Source organism: Bos mutus, chromosome 1, assembly GCF_027580195.1.
Source record: "Bos mutus isolate GX-2022 chromosome 1, NWIPB_WYAK_1.1, whole genome shotgun sequence".
Lineage (NCBI taxonomy): Eukaryota > Metazoa > Chordata > Mammalia > Artiodactyla > Bovidae > Bos > Bos mutus.
In genome coordinates this window covers 133,523,619-133,545,431 of record NC_091617.1, presented here as the reverse complement: position 1 = coordinate 133,545,431, position 21,813 = coordinate 133,523,619, and the positions used below count along the sequence as shown (strand labels likewise).

General features: G+C 51.9%; 1 protein-coding gene across 1 annotated transcript in view; it reads right to left on the bottom strand.

Annotated features, from left to right (window-relative positions):
* The window catches only part of KY (kyphoscoliosis peptidase), a 47,005-nt gene extending 34,002 nt beyond the window's left edge, over positions 1 to 13,003 (bottom strand). Inside the window, exons 1-3 of the mRNA XM_070375993.1 lie at positions 12,189 to 13,003; positions 8,854 to 8,916; positions 5,085 to 5,147 (exon numbers count right to left, since the gene is read on the bottom strand). Coding sequence (XP_070232094.1) covers positions 5,085 to 5,147; positions 8,854 to 8,916; positions 12,189 to 12,498 — 436 coding nt within the window. The 5' untranslated portion in view covers positions 12,499 to 13,003. The remainder of the gene's footprint in view (positions 1 to 5,084; positions 5,148 to 8,853; positions 8,917 to 12,188) is intronic.
* Positions 13,004 to 21,813: the final 8,810 nt, after the last annotated feature.

Below are 21,813 nucleotides of genomic sequence, written 5' to 3'. Positions count from 1 at the left end.
ACCCCATGGACTATACAGTCCATGGAATTCTCCAGCCCAGAATCCTGAGTGAGTAGCTGTTCCCTTATCCAGGAGAATCTTCCAAACCCAAGGATCGAACTCAGGTCTCCTGCATTGCAGGAGGATTCTTTACTAGCTGAGCCACCAGGGAAGCCCAAGAATACTGGAAAGGTAGCCTATCCCTTCTCCAGGGGATCTTCCGGACCCAGGAATATGAACTGGGGTCTCCTGCATTGTAGGTGGATTCTTTACCAGCTGAACTACCAGGGCTCAACAACAAACCTCTTTCCCAAACTTCTCCTAATGTCCAGGTACTTCCAACCACTCCTATCCAGCCATGTTGCTATGTCAGAGAATGAGTGAGCTGAAAATCAAAACTCTATAAGCCCTTTCCGAGGTGGGTGCTGAGGTGGTCTCCCACTGGGCACTCGCCTGGCTGGAAGCTCACTAGCCAGTCACCCCTTCATGCATCAGTCACCCCTTCTCACCTCTCCCTTCCTGAACTGCCTCGCCTCTCCCTGGCCCCCCCTCCCGGGATCTGACGTTTTCCTGAGGCCCCCTCCTGGCTCTGCCCCAAGTGGTGCTATTAATCGTCACTCCCTTGAAGAGAACAGCAAAGCTCCCGGCCTCCCTGATGGGTGTGATTCTTGCTCTCATTCACAGGTGTGCAAGGGCACTTCTGGGAGGCTTCTCTGCTCCAAACGGTCCTGGACCTGGGCACACTATCCCCAGTGAGCATGGTTGCAGTATCACCCCGTGCTTCCTAAAGGTGTGAAGTGCTAAGAGTTTGCCAAGTACAACATTCCTTACCAAACAAAACTCTTACTTTAAAGAAAACATTAATTTGCCAATGATAAAAAGTGGAATATCATTTGGACAAACTTTAAAGTGAGATCTAAGCCCTAGGCACAGTCAGATACCATGATGCTAATCTTAGTCACAAGTATACCCAAAGGAGGCCTTCCTGGGATTTCGGATCACCTGCCCCAGACTTTCTCATGTTACCGCTTCCCAGTTCCACCAGCTATCACTGAAACAGCATTTTGTGAAGCTGAAACTTTGGCTGTCTTAGTAAAAGCATATTAGGGGTTATTTTCTGCTACACCTGAGAAGTGATTGCCAGACCCTGTTCCCACCCCCAGAGATGTGGCAATGCAGCAGGCAGGCCTAGCCTTCTACCCCATCAGGAGAGTCCTCTCACCCAACAGCTTCTCTCCAGGTCTCTGCGGGTTTGAATCAGGCTTTGTCTGAAGACCTAATTTGCTCTGAACATCTAATACAGAGATGGCAAACAGATTTTGTGTTGTTCATTAACTCTGACTGATTGGAAGTGGCTGCCTGGAGCGCTTATCAATTAGCAAAGACTGTCAGGTGTGTGCGTGTGTATATGAATGTGAGTGTGTGTATGCATACATGTGTGGGTGTATTTGTGTGTGTGCTGGGGCAGGGGGTGGTGGTACGGCATTCATGTCAGATATTTGTCATCATTGACTTAAGACGCTCCTTAACTCTGTCCATAACTGGCTGTCACCTTTACAACCTGGATTCTCTGCCTTCGAATTTTTCCTGCAGTAGCTGAGTTAGAAAATCTCAGCTAAAGTGTTTCTAAAAAAACCCAACTCTTAAACAGCCCTGGGCTGGGTGTTCAGAGGTTTCTGCCCAGAGTGTGGTAGTCAGCATTAGTGCAGGAAGTGTAAGCTCTGACACCCTGGGAACAGCAAGCTGACTGATGACGGCGACAGTCCAGCTCTGCAGATGCTGCACCAGGTACAGTCTGACTCAGGGTGGAAGCCCTGAGCAGCAGCTCTAGCTGTGCGGTGACTGCGAGTGTGCCAGAGCTCAGGGCCAAGGCCACAGGGCACCAGCCAAGGGGTGTGATCAAGGCTGTCTCCTGCAGTCTGACTGACCCTGGCTTCCACGGGGCTCTTGAAAACCCAGGGCCATTCATGATTCTTTCTGCAGAATGGAGCTCACCAGGGATGTCCCAGGTCTGGAAACACGGCAGTTGGAGCCTAGTGCAGCCCTGATCAAAGAAGGCACAGGCAGTCTGCCTGGGGATGAGGGTAGGTGACCAGGAAGGAGGCCTCAACAGAAATCTGATTTGCAAAGAGTAACTTTTGGGGCCTGAGGTTACTGGGGCTTCTATAATCACTCCCCTCTCATCAGGCCTGTCACAGATGAATCTTGCAAAGACCTCTTCCGTGTGAAGATCCAAGATTCCCATGATCATTCTGTCACCTGTTGCATAAAGTTACCACCCCTTCTGCTGGGAGCTCATCCCCAGAGGCCGCGTGACCTGCTCCTTCATCACCTCCCTTACTCAAATGTCACCTCAGGGATGCCTTTCTCAACCACTCTATTTTAAATTGTTCCCTGTGGTAGCTGCATGATGGCCCTCAAAGATATCCATGTCCTAATTTGGGAACCTGTGAATGTTACCTTCTACGGCAAAGGGGAGTCTGCAAATGTGGTTCAGTTAAGGATCTCGTGATAGAAAGGTGATCCTGATTATCTGGGTGGGCCCAGTGCCACCACCAGGATTATTATAAAACAGAGCGGGATAGAACTACTTTACAGAGAGAATGCAATGTGACGATGGAAGCAGAGACTGGCGTGATGCAGCCACAAATCCACAAGTGCCAGCAGCCTCTAGAAGCCAGCAGAGTCAAGGAAAAGATTATCGCCCAGAACCTCCAAAAGGAACCTGATGCTGACCAAGAGACTGATTGGCCCAGTGAGACTGTTATGGGATTTGTAGTCTCAGAACTGTTGAAGAGAATATCGTTGTAGTTGCTAAGTCATGTCCGACTCTTTGTGACCCCATGGACTGTGGCCTGCCAGGCTCCTCTGTCCGTGGGATTTCCCAGGCAAGAATACTGGAATGGATTGCCATTTCCTTCTCCAGGGGATCTTCCAGAACCAGGAATTGAACCCAGATCTCCTGCATTACATGTGGATTCTTTACCACTGAGCCACCTGAGAAGCCCATTGAAGAGAATAAGTACATTTGTGTTAAGCCACCGAGTTTGAGATTATGTGTCACAGCAGCCACCAGAAATGAATACTCAGCTGTGTGACTTCCCCCTACATGCCCCTTCCTGCTTTATTTTCTCCCCCAACCTTATCTGACACCTTGCATTTTTCTAGTCAGGTTCATCAGTTTCTCTCACCAGTTGTCAGCTTCACAGGGAGGGAACCTTGTCTGTTGTGTTCTCTGATGGATCCCCAGTGCCATCATCCAGAGGTGCTTTTTGTGAAATGAATGGATCAGCATGAGTGGGGACTTTGCCGCAGCCCCAGAGCAGGGCAGCCTCTCCCTCACTGTGGTCCAGGCTTCCATAAGACCTGGAGGGCCCATTCCATCCCGATCTTCAGTGGACCTTGTCCAAGGCCACCTCTGAAAGCCTCAGATCCTGGGAGGAGGCATGTGAGTGGCCCACAAGAGCCAGGGTATGGGGTACAGGCAAGGTAACTGGAAGGCCCCATTTCACTAGTCCTATCCTACAGGTCTGGCAGGAGCACCCTGCTTGGGGACCACAGCATCCTCAGCCTCAGTTTCCTCCTCTGTAAACAGGGATAATATCATGACCCCACAAGGGGGTATGGCCAGAACTAAGTAAGATAAATAGTTGCTAATTCACACTCAGTGCTGCAGTCCATCGGGTGGCAAAGAGTCGGACATGACTGAGCGACTGAACTGAACTGAATCCACACTCATTTCAGTGGGGTGTCACTTACTCTTATTTGGGGTGAGCTGCTTGCTGCTAGTCCATTTCAGAGAAGTGGGGGCCCAGGATTGTCTCTGTAGTGCTCAGAGGGGTAACAGGTTGAGGTGGGCCCACTGAGTGACCTTGGGTTTGTCCTGGAGCCATTGTCCCAGGAATCCTGCCCTAAATGGATGCTGACCTAGCCTGCAAGAAGAACTAGCCACTTCCTGCTGGAACTCGAGCTGGCAGGCCTTTCTTCACTGTCTGCCAGCATCTATCCTTGGGGATGCTGAGGTAGCTGGTGTTACAGAGCAATTCCCCGAGGACCTCTGAGTCCTCCAGGGTTTCCTCCTCACCGCCTTCTGGACATAGCCTTACGAGTTAGAACATGAGCACTGAGGGCACCGGCAGTGACGTCTTAGGTCCAAGTCTATGAGAGCTGTCAGGCCCCAGGCCCTTCAATCCAGAGCAGAAAGCCACGGCTGCAGGGAGGGGAGGTGAGTGAGTGGGGGAGTGGACGTTGGGTGGGGCTCTAACCTGGCTTCTCCTCCAGTTGTAGCTGTGAGCCACCCTGCCTCCACCCTGAGGTGCTCTCAGATCTAGTCTCCTGCAGAGTTAGCAGCGGACGCCCTCACCTGCCCTCCCCTCTGGGAGGATCCGTCCAGCAAAGTGAGGATTCCTAAGGAAGGGCCCTCTGAATCCCCACTGCTGAGTTAAACTTGTCCCAGGGTGGAGGGCCCTGTCCGGGAGGGCTCCATCTCTGGGGGAGAGGCCAGGGAACCGCCGTGACTCGGAAGGAGGGAGGCCTGGCGGGGGGAGCCGGGTCCCAGGGTGGCTGTAGAAGCAGTGCTGTGAGAGGAGCGACAGCTGAGGTCTTGATGGTGGTTGGGGTGGTGGGGGGCAGGGATGGTGCTGGGAACGGAGTACTCCAGCTCTGACTCTTGCTGGCCTTGCAATCTTGGACAGAAGACCACCTTTCTAAGCCTTGGTTTACTCATCTGTAAAATGAGGACAGTAAGAGTACCGATCAAATATGACTGTTGTGAGGCATAACCCACGTGAGAATGACCATGTACGTGGCCTGGCAGGGTGCCTGACGTGAGGTTAGCACTCAGCGAAAGTGATGACAACCAGGGTGATGATGATGACAGCAGCGGATTCTGTGGCCCAAGGACTTCATTGCTCTATCCCAGGACACGGCCAGCCTCTCACTGTTTACCATGGGATGTGGGGAGGGAAGGTTGCTCCAGCATCCCCGGGGCAGAGAGGGCCCTGCTCTCCACAGTCTGTGCTCTGACCCCACTCTCTCTGGCCAGGACAGCAGATCTGGGCACACAGGAGCTGGGGGAGAGGGGACAGGTAGTGGCGGAACCTTACCTTGGTTGTCGTAGGAAGTGATGACCTGGGTCTGCTGGGCATGCTGCTTTTCCACCAGGTTTCCTGTTGAGGGAAGACAAGAGGGGCATGCAGTGACCATGGGGCCCAGAGTAGGATGGAATTTTCCCTGGGCAGAGCAGAGAGTTGCCAGGCTGGGTATCAACACGTGTGAATCAGTAGAATCTTATATCTGAACACAGAGGCAAGCGCCTAGGAGCCCGTGTACACAGCCTCTCACTCCCAGCGGGGGCCAGCAGAGGTTAGTTTCTCTTCTAAAAGCTGGGCACGTCTCCCATGGGCTAAGTGACCACCGCTCCTGACTTTGGTGCAGCCAGGCCAGTTTCCATAGCACAGTGTGAGGCCTCCCTGATCTCCACACCTTTCTACGGAGCAGCCTGGAAGGCTCTTACCTCAATCATGGGCCCGTGGCTTTGACTAACTTTGGTTAACGTTTTGCCAAAGACCCCATGGCCAGGTGAGACCCCGGGCTTGAACCCAAGTCTCCTGAGTCCGAGCTCAGCCTCCTGCCTCTCTCTGAGAGGAATGGAGGGTACCCTGCTCCTACTATAGCCTCAGAGTTGGGGTGCTTGCAGTTTGGTTCAGGTTCACCAACATTTGCAGGGCACCTGCCATGCATTAGTGATATTCGTGTCCCTGGGACACAGAGCCATGCTCAGAGCCTAGTGGAGTCAGGCTGCTATGGAGACATGCCCAGCTCCTGCCATAGACCATGGCAGGGTGCCCCCTGCCCCTCCTGTGGGAAGCACCGCCTCCCCTCCATCTCTGCTGCACATGTATGGCAGCTGTGGTGGTCTGGTCTTGCCCTTGAACCTCTGCTTCAGAGGGGCAGGGATGAGGCTAGGGAAGGGCCACTACCACCCCGGCCTGCCATCTTCTCCCCTGGCCTCCTGCTGAGCTGCAAAAAGGCTGTTGGGCCTGTCCCTGGAAGTGACCACTGGCACAGTTGCAAGTATGCCTCGGGAGCACTGGCGCGATTTGGCTCTGTTCGTATGTCATCGCTTGTATACCTAACCAGAGCTGCCACTCAGCATTTCCACGCCTTGGGTCAGGCAGAAGCCGGTCACGGTGGGTGGGTGGCTCACTGAGCTGAACTGGATTGCTATCCTCCTTGTGGGGGGTGGGTCTTGCCCGGGGAAGCTCACTCTCTCTAGGCTTCTCTGTAGCAGGCCCAACCAGGTCAGTTAGCCCCATGAAGGCTGAGGTTGGTCAGTTGGGCAAGGGTCAGGGTGCCTGTGTGTGCCAACTCAGGGTGAAGCAGTATGTGCTAGGCTGGAGCTCCAGGCCAGACCCAGGCGAGGACAAAGAGGCCACCTCCTGTGGGCACAGCTGGCTGTAATCTTCGCTAGGCTGGAGGGTGGAGGAAACAGGATCTGGGAAGGGAATCCTCAAGGAGGATGATTGGCTGGCATAGCTGCTGTAAGGGTATTTATAGTCATGGCTGCACAACTGGTTTCCCTGTGGCTGTGGGGCATTAGTCCCTGTGCTGCTAGGCAGACTTCAGCCAGGACCAAGGAAAGCAGCCAATCACAGCAGGGGAAGCCCGTTGCTGGGCAAGCTGATGGGTCAGCCCAAACACCTGCTGCTCAGAAAAGTGTGGAGCACTTGGGCTCCCCCCATCCTGCCAGCACCCCAGCCAGAAGAGTGCATGAGTAGCAAGAGGGGGGACCAACAGCATGTTCATCCACATTTGTGCACCCTCCACCCAGTACAAGCCAGCAGCTGCTTCCTTCGCAGGTGGAAGCCGTGCAGTTTCCAAGGCTGGGCACCATTCTGGTCACCAGGGCTGGTGACCTGAGCACCAGCCAGGCAAGTATGTACCCAGGACCTCACCATCAGAAAACGCAGAAAGAAGCTGTAGATTTAACTTCTGCTTGCATACAAGCATGCCACTTGAAAAAATGAATAAAATTTTACTTCAAGTGAATTTTAAATTACATATGTTGGCAGAGTGGTGGAATCCCCTTTCCCGGGCTCAAGGCCTCTGTGCAGTCTCTCCCCAGCCCTGCATTTACCTAAAACTCTTTTAAAATTCTTGGGTGATTTTGCAAGAACTACTTTAAGCATTCTCTTTCTTAACTAGCACCTAGTACCCACTTCACATCTTTAAGAAGAGTCTTGTAATAGTTACCATATCTTTTTGTGTTTTGTTATGTTTTTCCACTAATCTTCCCCCAAACCAGGAACCCTGAAGATGGTAAAAAGGGGATGAATTCAGTATACTTCAAACCTCTTCTAATGTAACAACATGCCCAAGAAGCCATAAGATGGATTTCCAACAACTCAGGTGAAGTAGGAGCTGTAACAAACCAAGACGGGGTGTGTTTTTCCTCCTACACGACCCACTTGCCCTCCATCCACCCGCACACTGGTGGGGCATGCCCACTTGCATGGGCTGCTATGTGCTTCTGAGGCTGTCAGGTCTCTTGGAGGTCTGATTCTTTTTCTGCTTCTCATGAACCCACAGCACAGTTTTGCTAACTTAGCTGTCCGTTTAGGTAGAGCTAGAACTGGTGTGTCTCCCATCTGATGGTCCCACCCCAAGGATAAGGAAGACATCCTATGCATGCAAGCCCATCAGCCAGGACTCCGAAGATGGTCCCTGGTTGGGGGAGGGTGTCTTGAGGATAAGTTATCTCCATGCATAGCACAGGGGACACAGGCAAGCTCTTCACCTCCAGGGTGCTGAGACTTGGCTGTGGTGAACGGCATTATGATGCAGTCATTCTAACATGGCCCCAGGAGGGTAGGCATTCCTGACTATTCCATTCAGTTTCATCTCCAACAACTGGAACACTTCCCAGAACCAAGCAATCACTGTACACCTTTACTGAGGGAATGAATGAATGAATTCACTTTTAGAAGTTCGTCCTCTCCCTCTGTTACTGTCAGAAGGATGGCAGAGCATAGGTGCTCAGTCCTGTTCATTTGGGGTCTTGTTTCTCCATTTGTGGAGGGTCGTGGGGCATGGGTCCTTCCCACTGGCATTTGATGAGTCAGTCATCTGATCCTGGGCTCAGATAGTCAGGGTCTGGCTGAGTCCCCTACTGGGGCTCTGGGAGTGGAGGTCTTATTCTTGCTAGAATTCTCACAGGCCCACAGTGCAGTTCCACAGTATTTGTCCATGGAGGCTGGGCTTATGAGTCAAGGAGGGCCAGAATAAGGCCCAGTATAATGGTCCATGCACGGCACTGCCAGAGAAATCCTGGGCTTGCAGGGTGACTGACGCCTGGCACTGTAAAGAGGTAGCTTTGGAAGCTGGGATTTCTCTCAGATCTTATTGTATTCTGGGTTCCAGGCCAGGAGCCACAGAACCCTGGACTGGCATCTTCCCAGGCCTTGAGTAACACCACCCAAGGCAGGCCACTGTTTTCCCTGTTTAGAAATATTTTTAAAAGATAGATGCCCTGCATAACCTGGGAAGCCCCTCCCCTGGGGACACACCCAAATCCACTATCCCAAACAATGCCAAGGTTTTCTTTATAGCTCAGCCAGTGAACAAGTGGGTGCTCAAGTTGATAGCATTGCCCCCCACAACAGCCTCCAGGAAACTGGGGGACCTGATGCCAAGGGAAATCTTCCAGGGTCACAGTGGCCCCAGAGGCCTGGCTGAGTCACAAACAGCCACTGTTGAGTGGTTAGACATCTAGGCCAGTCATCAAACAAGTGAAACCCAACATTCATAGACATTTTTCAATGTATTGAATTCAAGAGATTGGAAAGAAAATAAAATGAAGATGAGAGAATTTACCATGTAGGTCATTTCCTTCTAGTTTCTGCCATCTCCGGATTCCATTCCCGACGCCTTGAAGTCCTGTGAAGTGACAAAGACCAGCATGAGGCCTTCTGTGGAAGGAGAGTCAGACCAAGTGCACCAGTTGTGAATGGATCTGAGCTAAAGGTGGAATGTGGCTCTCTAGGGGTCTGAGAGAGGCTGCCCACACATGAGAAGAGCTCAGAGGAATGAATGCAACCCTCTACATTTAAAACATTAAAAAAATATTACCATGGTAATTTTCAGGGGTGGTGGTTGGTTATCAGGATCATTCAGGGAGAATTTTCACAATGGAGATGCCTCTTTGTCACGCCCATGTTTCCACTGCATAAGTATGGAAGCGTTATTGTGAAGACATCTGCTAGATTCTTCATCTGCTAGAAGACATTCATTTTGCCTGCCTATTTCTGTGTGTGGTGAACCTTCTTCCACTTTGAGAGTCCTAAGGTAGGGTGGGGAGTGGGCAAAGATGGAAAGTGATAGATCTCTGTGGGAACTGAGAGTGACGGTGGTCTGCTCTCTCAGCCTCCCTTGCAGCTAGAGCAAGGAGCCTGAGTGGCCGAGGCATCCGCTGAGATGCACCTGTGTCTCACTGCATCTTGGGACCTGTGAGGCAACAGGGAAGGGAATGGAAGTGGTTCTTTCTCTCTCTCTCTCTCTTTCTGGCGGTGGCTGGAAGTGGTGGCTGCAAGGTCGAGTTCCTGGCACAGAACTGGCATATATTCTGGCAGTGCAAGCAGCTGCGATAAAATCAAGTTGCTGGCATGGAAGGAGCATCGAGGGCTCCTTGGTGGCAGCAGAGGCCTCCTCACCAGGCCAGTCCTGCTCTGCAGCCTATGGCCATGTTCCTGGAAGCTCAGCTTCCAATATGAATCTCCAGCCCTTTCCACCACTCTGAGTGCCCCCAATCCTTTCTTGACATCCTTCTCTTCTGCAGAGCCCTCCATAGTCAGCATCTGGGACCTACCACTTGGAACCCTCACTGACACCCAGGGAGTGGAAAGCACATGTCCCATCGACTTTGGGGAGAAATCCTGAGGTATTGAAGCTTTTTCAGACCTAGTGCAGGTAGCTTTAGGCTACCTCCTCTATGGCGAATATGCAACAGGAGTTGAGGGTTTCCAGGAGTGTTTTGGAGAAGCACGGCTCTAAGGAAATGGCTGGGGAAGTGCTAGGGCCCTGCAGAAAAGGAAAAGGCATCTCTGCCACCTTGCAGCCCAATACCCGGCACACACACTCCGTGCCTCCTGGTTCCTCTTAATCTTTTCTGCCACAAGGACACAGCAGAAAGCCACCTGCTCACACCCTCAGTCGGTTCTCTGCCCATGAAAGTAACCAAGCTTCGCTCTCCTGACACAGAGTTCAGACCCTCCTTTGTAGAGCCAGGAGGATTCCCTGCCTGGCAGGCCCTGGAGCGGGAGCAGACCAGAGGACAAGACACACCTGGAAGAGGGGGAGGGGTGTGTTTTAGATTTTTGTGCACCAGCAGGAGGCCTTGGAACAAGCTGGTCTTGTTCAGCGTTTCTCCTCCTTGGTTTGTCCTGAGAAGCGGGCCCATGTGCTGGCTTAGCTAGGGGTCTCCTGGACATCACTGCTGTCCAGTGGGTCTTGGAGACCGTGTGCTCTCCCTCTGCTCCAGCTCACAACTGTCTGATTGTCAATAAATGACATGGTCTCTGTGCTTCTATAACGTCTGGAAGAAACTTTCGTCAGGAAAATACTTGGAGCGACATATCAGCAGAGAGGGCTCAAGAAACAGGGGTCTTCTTTCTCTGAGTCATGATCATGAGTGTGAAGTGCATTGATCTAGCGTCATGGAGGGTTTGTGCCCGGTGTTGGACACTTCACTGAGCAGTCCACACCGCTGGCGTCTCAGGGCCTTCTCTGTGTTCTCCACCCTCTTTCTAGTGTCAGAACCATTTGGAGAAATGTGATCAGAGCAGGAGAGGGAGGTGGGGACTCATGGGCTGACATGGAGCTGTGCCTTGTGGGGGGCCTCTGGCCCTCTGGACCACAGTCCATGCAGTAGTGGGCAGCCACATTTCTGTCAAGGAAGGCCCAGCGGCCTCTGTCAATTTCCTCAATACAAATACCCTAGACAGGCCATGTCCCCTTCTCCCAGGGGCAGCTCTGAGAACACCAGAACCAACAAACCCAAACAACTGCTAGGCCTCAAATCCTCTGGAGACTGGGTGCCTGTCAACATTCTCAGCTCTCCACCATCTCTTTTCTCTCCCCTGCCTGCCTCCCCTGGACATCACTAGGAGCTAAGGGGCAGCTGCAGCCTGCGTGGCCCGGGGTGGGGGTGGGGGGCAGAGCCATCCATGGCCCCGCTGCTACCGCAGGGTGGGTGGAAGGCACGTATTCAATGTGCACAGGGGCTGTGGGGACAGAAGAGTTGGGGACAGACTTCGAGGAGCACTGGAGCTGGAAGGGAGACGGGAGGCAGAAGTTTTACCTTGAGGGCTGTGAAACTTCACTCCCAAAGAGCCAGGGCACAGTCCGTCTAGTGCACCGCACACCAGGCTCCTCAAGCGCTCCTGAGGGCTTCTTCAGAGACAGGGACGGGGGGCTCCCAGATGCCTGAGGGGCCAATTTAACCTCTAACAATATCCTTCTCTACTCTTCTCACATTGTTTCCTGTTCTAGGAGAGTACAGGGGCCAGGGTCCTGCTTTCCACAACCACTCTGGGAACAGTCGCTTTGTTTTACCAGTATCACCTTCCCCGGAAAGTCTGCAGGACAATTAGAATCATAGGTAAGCCAAAGCGGGGAGAGCAGCCTAACGCCACCCCAGCTTGTGTGCCTTTCACACCTTGCACGCCTTCTACTGTTGGAAGCTGGGAGAGGGCTCAGGAAGTGAGGCCATGATTTGTGCGAGGACACCAAGGGGGGCCCCATCTCAAAGTCTGACTCAGTACACGAATTCCCCGGGGTCCCCTGTGCCCTGCAATGTGGCCCGTGGGGAGCAGGCCTCGGGCACGCAGTATTCAGGCCTGAAGCTCTGGTCCTTTTCCTCCAGGGCATCTTCCAACCTGATCTGCACCCTTCAAAGAGTGACCAAGAGGAAACTGGCTCCCGGGGTGACGGAAGCATCGCAGGCATGCACGGGGAGTCAACCCGGGGCAATCACGGGGCTACGCGTTGCCACAGGACGCCAGAGCCGCAGAGCTGAGGCGCAGCCAGCTTTGGGGAGCAGTTCGGCCTCGCTGACCTCGTTCCGGGGGCGCCTGGGGCGCCCCTCGGCGGGCAGGCCCTGGGGCAAGGAGGTCGAGGGGCCGGGGGCCGGGGCCGGCCCGAGCGCGGGTTACCTCCTCTGCGCTGCGGCGGCGCGCCCGGGTCCGCCGGCCGGTCCGAGTGCGCGCCCTGAGCGGCGCGCCGCTTCTCCGAGTGCACGATCAGCAGCATGTCGATGGACACGGCGTTGCTGTCCTTCTTCAGCTCCATGGTGCCCCCCGCTCCGGCCGGTGCGCGGCGGCCGCTCGCGAGCCTGCCTGCGCTGCAAATGGCCCGTGCGCGCCGCTGCCCGGCGCGGGAGACCGACCGCGAGGGCGCGGGAGAGGGCGCTCCCCGCCGCCCGGCCGCGGCGCTGCGTTTCGCTGACTCTGCCAAACTCGCCATTAGGGCCCTCCCGGGAGGGCGCTACCCTTATGAAGCGACTCTAAGTCACCTTTGAAAGGAAATCCCTGGCTGTCCGCGCTCCGGAGCCTCCCTCCCCGCGCCCCTTGCCTCCCGGCCCGGCCGGCCGGCCGGCCACTGCCCCATCCCGCGATCCCGGGGGCCTCCCCGAGACAGTCCGCAGAAGACCTCAGAAAGCCGCGACAAATACAGAAACCGCACAGTGCTGTCAACGGGGAGAGTCAGTGCAGTAAAAGAGAAGCGGCAAGGGGGCTTCAGATTCCATTGCAAGATGTGGCGAAATTGGCCGAGTTTTGCCCTTGGCACCACTCTTTCCCCGAGTGAGCTTGGAGGTTGACAGCTCCCTCCGTTAGAGGGAGATGTGTAGGATGTTGAGGTCAGGACCCCTGCCCCATTATGGCCCCACAAGAACTTGGAACTTGCCCACTGGACATCAGCCTAACCGTCCTCTCTGGCCTGAAGTGAAAGTCTTAACATCTCTGTACCTTCTAGAAGCCTGGCTCTAGCCCTGTTGGCAGAGGGGAGGGGGAGAGGAGGAGGCTGGGTGCAGGGAGCAGCCTGCTTGGGCCACGGTCAGGGAGCTGGACCTGAAGGCCCGTCTATTTTTAGCGAGGCCGGGCCTGCCCAGCCAGTAGCACCGCCGGCCTTTGGCTCTGGGACTCAGGAGTGTTTACAGCGCATCTGCTTGGTAGCCTTTGGCACTGTGGGCCTACCTGGCTGGGGCCAGACCCTAACTTGACTTTCCACCATTAAGAAATCCCATGCCGCTGGAGGCCTTTGCTCTGGGACCCTCTTTGCTGTGGAGCTGAGTGACCCCACCTTGCACCATGGCCCCTGGAAGCTCCCCCACCTCTTGGAGGCAGACCCTATGGCCCAGGCCTGGGTTCTACACTTGCTGCCCCTGTTCCCTTGGAAAAGCCACTTCCCCTGCATTTGGTCACCTGTGCCATGGGCATAATTCAGACCCTCACTAGGCTGCTGTGACAGTGATGTGTGGGTGAAGTGCCTGACGCATCATAAGTGGTCTTCAAGTGGTAGCTGTCATTCTTTGCTCATTCTAAGGATGAGGAAAGGGACAGGTGAAGTGGCAAGTCAATAATAGAGCTGGGGTCACACAGCTGAACCTCAGACTCAGAAACTCTTTCCCTGTTGACTGTGGCTCACAATGCCGTCACCTCGTTGCATCACTGCTGCCCCCTTGCCCACTGAGCAGCCAATGAAAGGAGCAGTCACTGGCTTCCAGCAGTACTGACTGGAGGCTGGAGAGGGCTCAGCATGGAGCCAGTAAAGGTGGTAATTCCCAAGGCAGTTTCCTTATGCAGGGAACCCTGTCCTTCCCTGTCCCGTCTGTATGTGTGCATGTTCACACACACACATGTGCGCACGCACACACACACACGCACACACACGGCTGGGAGGCTGGCTGAGCCAGATGACCGGGGAAGTAAGAACTATGGTTTATTCAGCGTCACCCCATCCTTGGGGCTAAGGCCTTTGAGGGTGCAGATCCCAGCAAAAGCTCTTGGACAGCACCTGAATGGGGGTGGCTGGGGAGGGCAGGGAGCTGAAGCCCCTCACCAGACATTGCATTCTCATTCCCACACTCACTTGCCTGCTGGGAGTGTCATCTTTAGGAACTCACTCACCGTGACTTGCCTTCCACCATAACTTGCCTTTATAGAAGGGGGTGATGACCTGGAGGTGGGTGGGGGTTGGCCAGTCAGCTCCAGGAAGATGGTCTGGGGCCCCCTGCCTCTCTAGGTTACCTGAGAATAGATTCTTTGGGGAGGGCTTCTCCCACATGGTTCGATGCACATTTGGGGCAAGAGAACTCTTTGTTGTAGGGGGATGTCCTGTGCATTGTAGGGTATTTGGCAGCATCCCTGAGATTTACCTACCAGAGGCCAGGAGCACCCACATCCCACTTGTGACACCCAGAACATTTCCAGACATTGACGTATGTTTCTTGGGAAACAAAAATGCAGTGAAAACACTGGCGGAAACCCGTAAAAATAGAGGCTGCGTTGCCTTGACTGCTTTGAGAGATGTTGCTGCTTCTGGATCTTGACGCTGCCCAAACCCTGGACCCATTCTGCAGAGGCTCCCACCCACAGCCCCCAGTCCAGCAGCTGGCTTTCTGAAGCCCGCAGAACTACTTCCTTCCAGGAGCAGGAGCAGAAAGAAGAGATGCCTTCATCACCCCACCCTTCCCCTATCCCTGGTCTCTGGTGACCCATACCTCCATCTAGAGCCTCATCAGTTTTGGGCCGAGAGGGAGACACCACAGGGAAGATGGTGTGGATGAGGGCATTTGGATGTATCTGGAAAGGGGAAGGGAAAGCAAGAGTGAAGACTGAGGCCATGAGTTATCAGTCAGAGGGTCTATCTCTATGCTCAAAATCCCCCTCCAGTTGTTCCCACAACCAGAGGAACAAAGAACAGACACAGCCTGTGATTGACACCCTGGTCCAACCTCCTTCTGCAGACCCATGCCTTCCTCTTCTCCTGCCAACCCATACATGCTGCAGCCACGACCATGTAACTGCTCCCCAAGCACATCTGTCTTGTCTGCTTCCTGGCTTTGCTCCACATTCTAGCTCCTCCATCCTGCCACCATCTTCAACAACATGGATTCAAGGACCTCTGTATTTTGACCCAACTAATTAGTCTACACCCTTGTCTTAGGATCTGACAAGCCAGGGGATATCTCCATTCTAGGTCAGAACTTTAATTATTTGAATCACAATGAGTTGGAAATTTTAGGATTCCAAAAGTCAAAAAGCAGTCAGATGACTGTATTTCGCCTTTATCCTTGTCATGTTTAATACCCAGACAAGTCCAGCTGTCACCCACACTGTGTTCACCCCTTTCTTGAAGGGGAAATTCATCAGCCGAATGGTTCTGAGCCCTCTGCTGATTTTGCAAGATGGTGGGGGATGGTGGACGGGAGGAGGCTTGCTCTTGCCAGAAGAGAATATGCTCCAACTCATAATATTGTTTTTCCTCAGAAATAGTAGTTCCCCAGGGACCACCTAACTCTTACCTCTCTAGGTATTCCAGGAGACAAGTTCCCCCCTTTTCTATAGAGACCTAATAGGGAAGCCAACCCTTGAAAGGCTCTTAGCAGGCAATCTGTAGACACAGCATGCTTTTCTCCATTGGTACAGTAGGGAAGGGGCACACAGAGCGTGGGATGACTCAGTGAAGAGCAGAGACCAGGTCCCCACCTCTTAACACTCTCTCTTCCCTGGAGATGGGCAAACCATTACATGGGGGATTAGACATCTTTCCCAGAGACTTTTTCTACAGCAGGTGTGGGCTTCTCCAGGAGTCTTGACCAACCTGGCTTGGTTCGTTTCTGCTTCTAAATGTTTATTTTTGCTTTCACTTCTTCCTGGAAGACCTCTTTGGACCTTCCTGGCAAGTACAGTTTCGCCATCCTTCAAGGCCTGACACCAGCCCTCACCTCCACCAGGAAGCCTTCCTGGTCACCCTAGCTCCTGGAGCTCCTAAAGGATGCCAGCTCTCTGATGCTTCTCTGTGTCCATTCCAATGGTTAACATTGGAAGATTTCCCCAGCTCTGGTCCCATGCTCATCAAATTTAGAAAAGCTGTCAATTCCCACGGGAGCAGTTATGTCAGGAAAATGTATGTTTCCATACTACCTCCTAGCCAGGTGACCTTGGGCAACATACTTAACCTCTCTGATCTTCAGTTTTCCTCATCTGTCAAATGGGTGAGGGTGTTGCTAGCATTAAGTGAAATAAAATGCTCAGCAATAGCTTAATTAAACCTATAGCAGCTGCCTGCATTCCGGTCAGACTCCAGTCTGGTTCCTGGTCTGAGGAGGCTCTTGTGGACGTGTTTCCACAGTTGGGAAGGGGAGGAACAGAAGAAACCGGAGGGTCAAAGACCCTCTTGTGGAGCAGAAAGTTGCCTTCCCTCCTGTGTCACTGTTCTTTGTTGCTATTCTGCCATTGCAGAGAAACTCAGTGAGCTCCAGAATCCATTTTTTGCAGAACTGACATCAGATCTGTGCAGCAGAGTGTGGTTCAACACAACTCTCCTTCCTTCCCACCCCCTGTACTCTATGAACACTGAGTGAATCCAGTGGGAAGTGCCTCTGTATCATGTCCATTTTATGAGTCAGTTCTTTGCATCAGATGGCCAAAGTATTGGAGTTTCAGCTTCAGCATCAGTCCTTCCAATGAATATTCAGGACTGATTTCCTTTCGGATGGACTGGTTGGATCTCCTTGCAGTCCAAGGGACTCTCTAAACTCTTGCTCATTATTAAAAATTTAGGAAATGCCAGCACTATATAAAAAAGAAAATAAAACCACCCAATCCTATCATCTAGGGATAATCACTTTTAAACATTTTGTTATTTAGCTTTTCTTTTGACTACAACATATAATTATTATAACATATACAATAAATGTGTGTGTATACCCATATATACACATACACATATAATGTGTGTGTGTGCATGTGTGTGTGCTAAGTTGCTTCAGTCATGCCCGACTCTTTGCAACCCCATGGACTGTAGCCCGCCAGGCTCCTCTGTTCATGGGATTCTCCAGGCAAGAATACTAGAATGGATTGCCATGCCCTCCTCCTCCAGAATATATGTGTATACGTATTTAAAAAATAAAACTGGGATCACATCACATAAAGTTTGGTCTCATGATTTTTTTGGTATCAACATCAAAAAATACATATTATTCACATGTAATGAATAATTGACTAAAAAGTATTCAAAAACCCAATTTAAAAGGCTGCTTCATTACCCACTATGCCTATGTGCCATAATCTACTTTTCTATTTTCTTGTTGTTGAATTTCTAGTTTGTTTTGCATCTTCGACTTTTATAAATAATATGTTGATAAATATCTTTGTGCTTATACCTTACACCTTTGACCACATTTCTGGTTAGTTCTTTAGAGTAGATTCTAGGTAGTGGAATTACTGAGTCAAAGGTTATGACTATTTTAAGGCTTGAGATAGATATATTGTCCAATCACTTTGCAGAGCAATCGTGCCTGTTTACAATGTCACTGGCTGTGTGCGTTCACCTTGCTGTAGACTGCCGCAAGAGGTGAATGCTGTCACTGAGCGAACCTTTGCCATAATATAATCTATGCGTGGTAATTAATTTTCATCTTTAAATTACCACTGGGATAGAACAATATTTTTTATGTAAATGTATGTGTGTGTGTGAGTGTTAAATCATTAAACCTCATGTGGTTTGTATTCTTAGTTCCTTTTTCCTACTGAAATGGCACAAGCATTTAAATATTAGTTTGGAAAAAAGAATACTCTTCCAAACTACCCAGGTCTTTCCTATTTGATAGCAAAGTCTGGTGAAGTCATGGCCTTTGAGGGCTGGGTCATAGTCTTCCTCGTTCCTGAGTCCCTCCTATGTGTCTTGCACACAGAAGGTGCTCAATAAATGTTTGTATCAGATGGGGCAGAATGAGTGCTCCCAGCCGGCAAGACTTCTCCCTTTAGCCTGGAGGGTACCAGCCGTCCAGAGACGGTAGTTTGACGTTCTGTGCTTTCCTCAGACCTTCAGGGGCTGGAGGAGGAGGTTAAACGGGGACGAGCAACACTAAAGACCCCTCCCCCGCTGCTGACCGAACCATCTGGAGCGCGGATCTGGGGAGAGTTTGGTTCCCACAGCGCTGCTCAGCCCCACGCAGCCGCCCCCACCCCACCCCACTCGGGAGCCAGAACTGTGACATTTCTGTTCAACACAGTTTCCATCCTCAAGCCTTCCCGTCTGTCTCTCCCCAGTGGCCCGTCAGCCATTCCCTGGGCCAGTATTTCTGTCCAAGGCACCCTCATCGCCTGTCCCTATTTTTCTGTGTATGGCTCATTCCAACCCCCTCTTCTTGCATATAATGATGTGCGCCTGTGGGAAGAACCACATCCAAGTTCCAGGTAGTTTAAATTTTATAGTCTTTATACTCGCTGGCGTTCTTGGCCTTTTCCTGTGGATGGATATGATGAAAATCAATTTGTCTCTCACCACCACTTCCAAAATATCTCAGGCCATGCCAAGAGAGGTATCCAGTGGCACATGAAAGCCCATGGAGAGATTACCTCTTCAGCTTCACCAAGTGTTTATTGCCGAGCTATTGAAATGCCCCCTGCGTGTTCCTCGAGCCGCTTCTCTCTCTGATGGAAGCAAGGCGACCTCACACCTACTTCCGGCTTCAAAGTTCGTCCACCCGTGTCGCCTTCTTCTGTGCAGAATTCTGCATTTTACTTCTATGAACTCATGTCATCCTCGCTCTAACCCAAGGCTGGGCTGACTCCTTTTTGCCATTTTACTGACAAAGAAACAGAGGAGAAAGAAATCTGTTCATGTGACTTCCCCAGTGCACCACTGCTGGCTTCTAGATGAGCCAGTGCTCACACCAAGCCTCCCACACTTCCCATTCTGTGCGTTTTAGCGGAAAAGGCACAGGTGTCTTTCCCAGCAGCAGGTTGGAACTTCGGCCCACCACTATTGGGGCCCAGACTCTGTTCCCAGTGATACATGTCCCTGGGGAAGAGCCGGCACAGCTGGTGGTGGGAGGCTGTCTAATGGGGTGGCAGGGAGGCACCCAGAAAACGGCTTTGGAGTATCCGAACAAAAACACATGTAAAGTCAGAACAGCCTTTTGATTATTACTGGAGACCCCTGGGGACTGTTGGGAGGAGGCTGTTGGCCATTTGCCCCAAGCAGGACAGGCCCAGTGGCCTGGATCTCAGGGGGCACAAGGGAGCCAGTTTCCAGTCTCAATGCAGACTCCAGCCTTGCCTTTCTCTGGGGGCAGAGCCTCTAATAGGAGCCATGGGTATTTTTAGTCTCGCATGTGTGGGCACAGAACAAGGCGAGCTAGAGGAGAAGAGCTAATAAGCCATGGTCCTTATTAAGTTGGGAAGGATGAAGTAAGGGGAGGGTGGGGAGCCTGGTGGAACTTTTGCACATGCCTCATTTTCAGAGCGCTGTCTTTCCATAATTCATGGAGAAAGATTGAGGTCAGGTTGATTATGCACACCCCTGGTTACAGAGGTCTGAAAGTGGGGCAGGCTCACCTCCTGCAGCATGCTGGTTGCCTCCCCACTGGCCTGGTCTGCCCTCTGGGGAGCAGGTGGGATGCATATTCAACTTTGGGTCTTGGCTATTGAGGCTGTCATGGTGAGGGGCTTTCTAAAGGACCAGCTTAGAAGCCGATTCCCAGTATGATCGTCGCAACCTCAGGAAATGGTTGAATGGTATCAGCTATTATCCTGATTTCTCAGGATGTGGAAATGAGGTTCAGAGAAGTACAGGCACTTGGGCAAGGCCACACAGTTGGGAAGTGACAGAGTTGGGATTCAAACTCAGTGTCCTAGATCAAGGTTTATTGTGATTTTCTGATATATTCCACTTTTCCCCAAAGGACAGTCAGGTGTAAGACTCATGATCCATCTGATTTAACCACGAACCTTTTTTTTTTTTTCTATGCCAACTCTGTGTCAGGAATTCTCTCATTGGTATGAGACAGTGAGGAGGATACAGCGCCTGCTCTTGAGAACTGTGGACTTGGTGAGGATAACATAACGTGACTCTCAACCGGGTCTCAGGGAGCCAGTATGCAAGCCTGCTCTGGAGAGGGGCAGCCTGGGAATTGAGGTCAGCACGTTTCCAGACTCTGGTGTCCAGCACAAGGACAGTCAAAGCTTTGCTGATACAGTCAGTCCTTTCTCTAAAGCATCTTCTGAGGGCGAGACTCAGGACAACAGCTAGGGAGAGTAAAGTGTCTCCAGTCTTGTGTTGCTTGGAGTCTAGGACTTACAAAATGAGGGCTTGGCGTAACTGGAATGAAGGCCTACCTGTCTGCTGCTCCTCTCAGCCAGGTCCTTCCTCCCATTCCCCACATCTGTATGGTTTAAGAGCAGAAGGATATGGTGAAAACATGGATTTGGGAGGAGAACTTTGCAAACACCTCCCTGCCTTGATCCAAAGGCAACCGTGGCACGTGCCACTGTCCATCTGTTTACCCATCCACCAATCTTTCTTTTCACGTACTCTTTTGTATCTAGTCATCACTCCATCTATCCACCCATCTGCTCGCACGCTCACCCACCCGTCTCACTTAGCCATTTGTTCCCCCATCTTTCTGTCTCTACCCAGACATCACTTCTCAATCCATCTGTTAACCCCATCCCTCCATCCATCCTATGTAATGTGTTCCACCCACCCCCTCATTCACCTACCCTTCCATCCCCATCCCATCACCACTTCCTTCATTCCGTTTGGAACCAGACACTGCATTCCAGGCTGTGATTCTGTTGTGGTGGGGACACAGAGATCAATGGGTCTCTCTCTGATAGTCAACGACCTAGTGTGCAGAACCACTTATGAAGGACCCAGTGGAATTTAAGAGGATCCTGAGAAAAGCAACCAAAAAAATATAGCTGCAGAATAAGGAGAAGAGAAGGGTCTGGAGGAGGATCAACTAAGGTTTTTAGATTCTGCTTTAGGGGGAAGAAAGAAAGAAAAAGAAAGAAAGGAAGGAAGAAAGAGGAGGGAATGTGTATTGAATATCCACTGCATTTGAGCCCCTGTGCTAAGTGTTTCCTCAGTCTTAATTATCCCAACAACCTATGGAGTAGTTCTGTGTGCTTTGGAGATGAGAACTGGGACTCAGACAGGGCATCTGTTCAATGTGAATCAAACCCGAAGAGCAGGACTGGCTCGAATATGCTTGCTAACGCAGAGCATGAGAGTGAGAGCTCAGTCCAGGACAATTTGACAGCTGACTTTGGGACTGTCTTGCCTGAAGCTGTGCATGTGGACAAGAACCACAAAGTCAACTGACTCCTCCTGTGATGCTCAGAAGGCGGTCACGGGGGCATGCACAGCTGTTGGAGTTTGATTCCAGGTGGTACCACTCTGTTTGACGTGGAATTGGAGTCTCCCCTGGTGGCTGCACCAGATTTAGGGTCCTCCTGGGAGATTCTTGGCTCTGGACTCTCTCTGCCAGGATATAGGCTCTGGCCAGACCTGCCAGGCCTTTGTGCACCTCGGCTGCTTCAGTGTTCAGCTTTGCTTTACTTTTCTGGTCTAAGACTTCCTCCTGGGGGTGAAGACCCAGTAGAGGCCCAGGGGGGAGAGTTCCCCTTTACTTCCCACATATTAGGGTTTCAGCCAGCTCCAGCCCCAGGCCCCTCTGTCACTCAGCATGTGCAGTTTTCTGCTGACACTTCACTACTGGCCCTTTCTGGATCCACAGCCAGTCCTCACTGTTTGATGTCACCCACG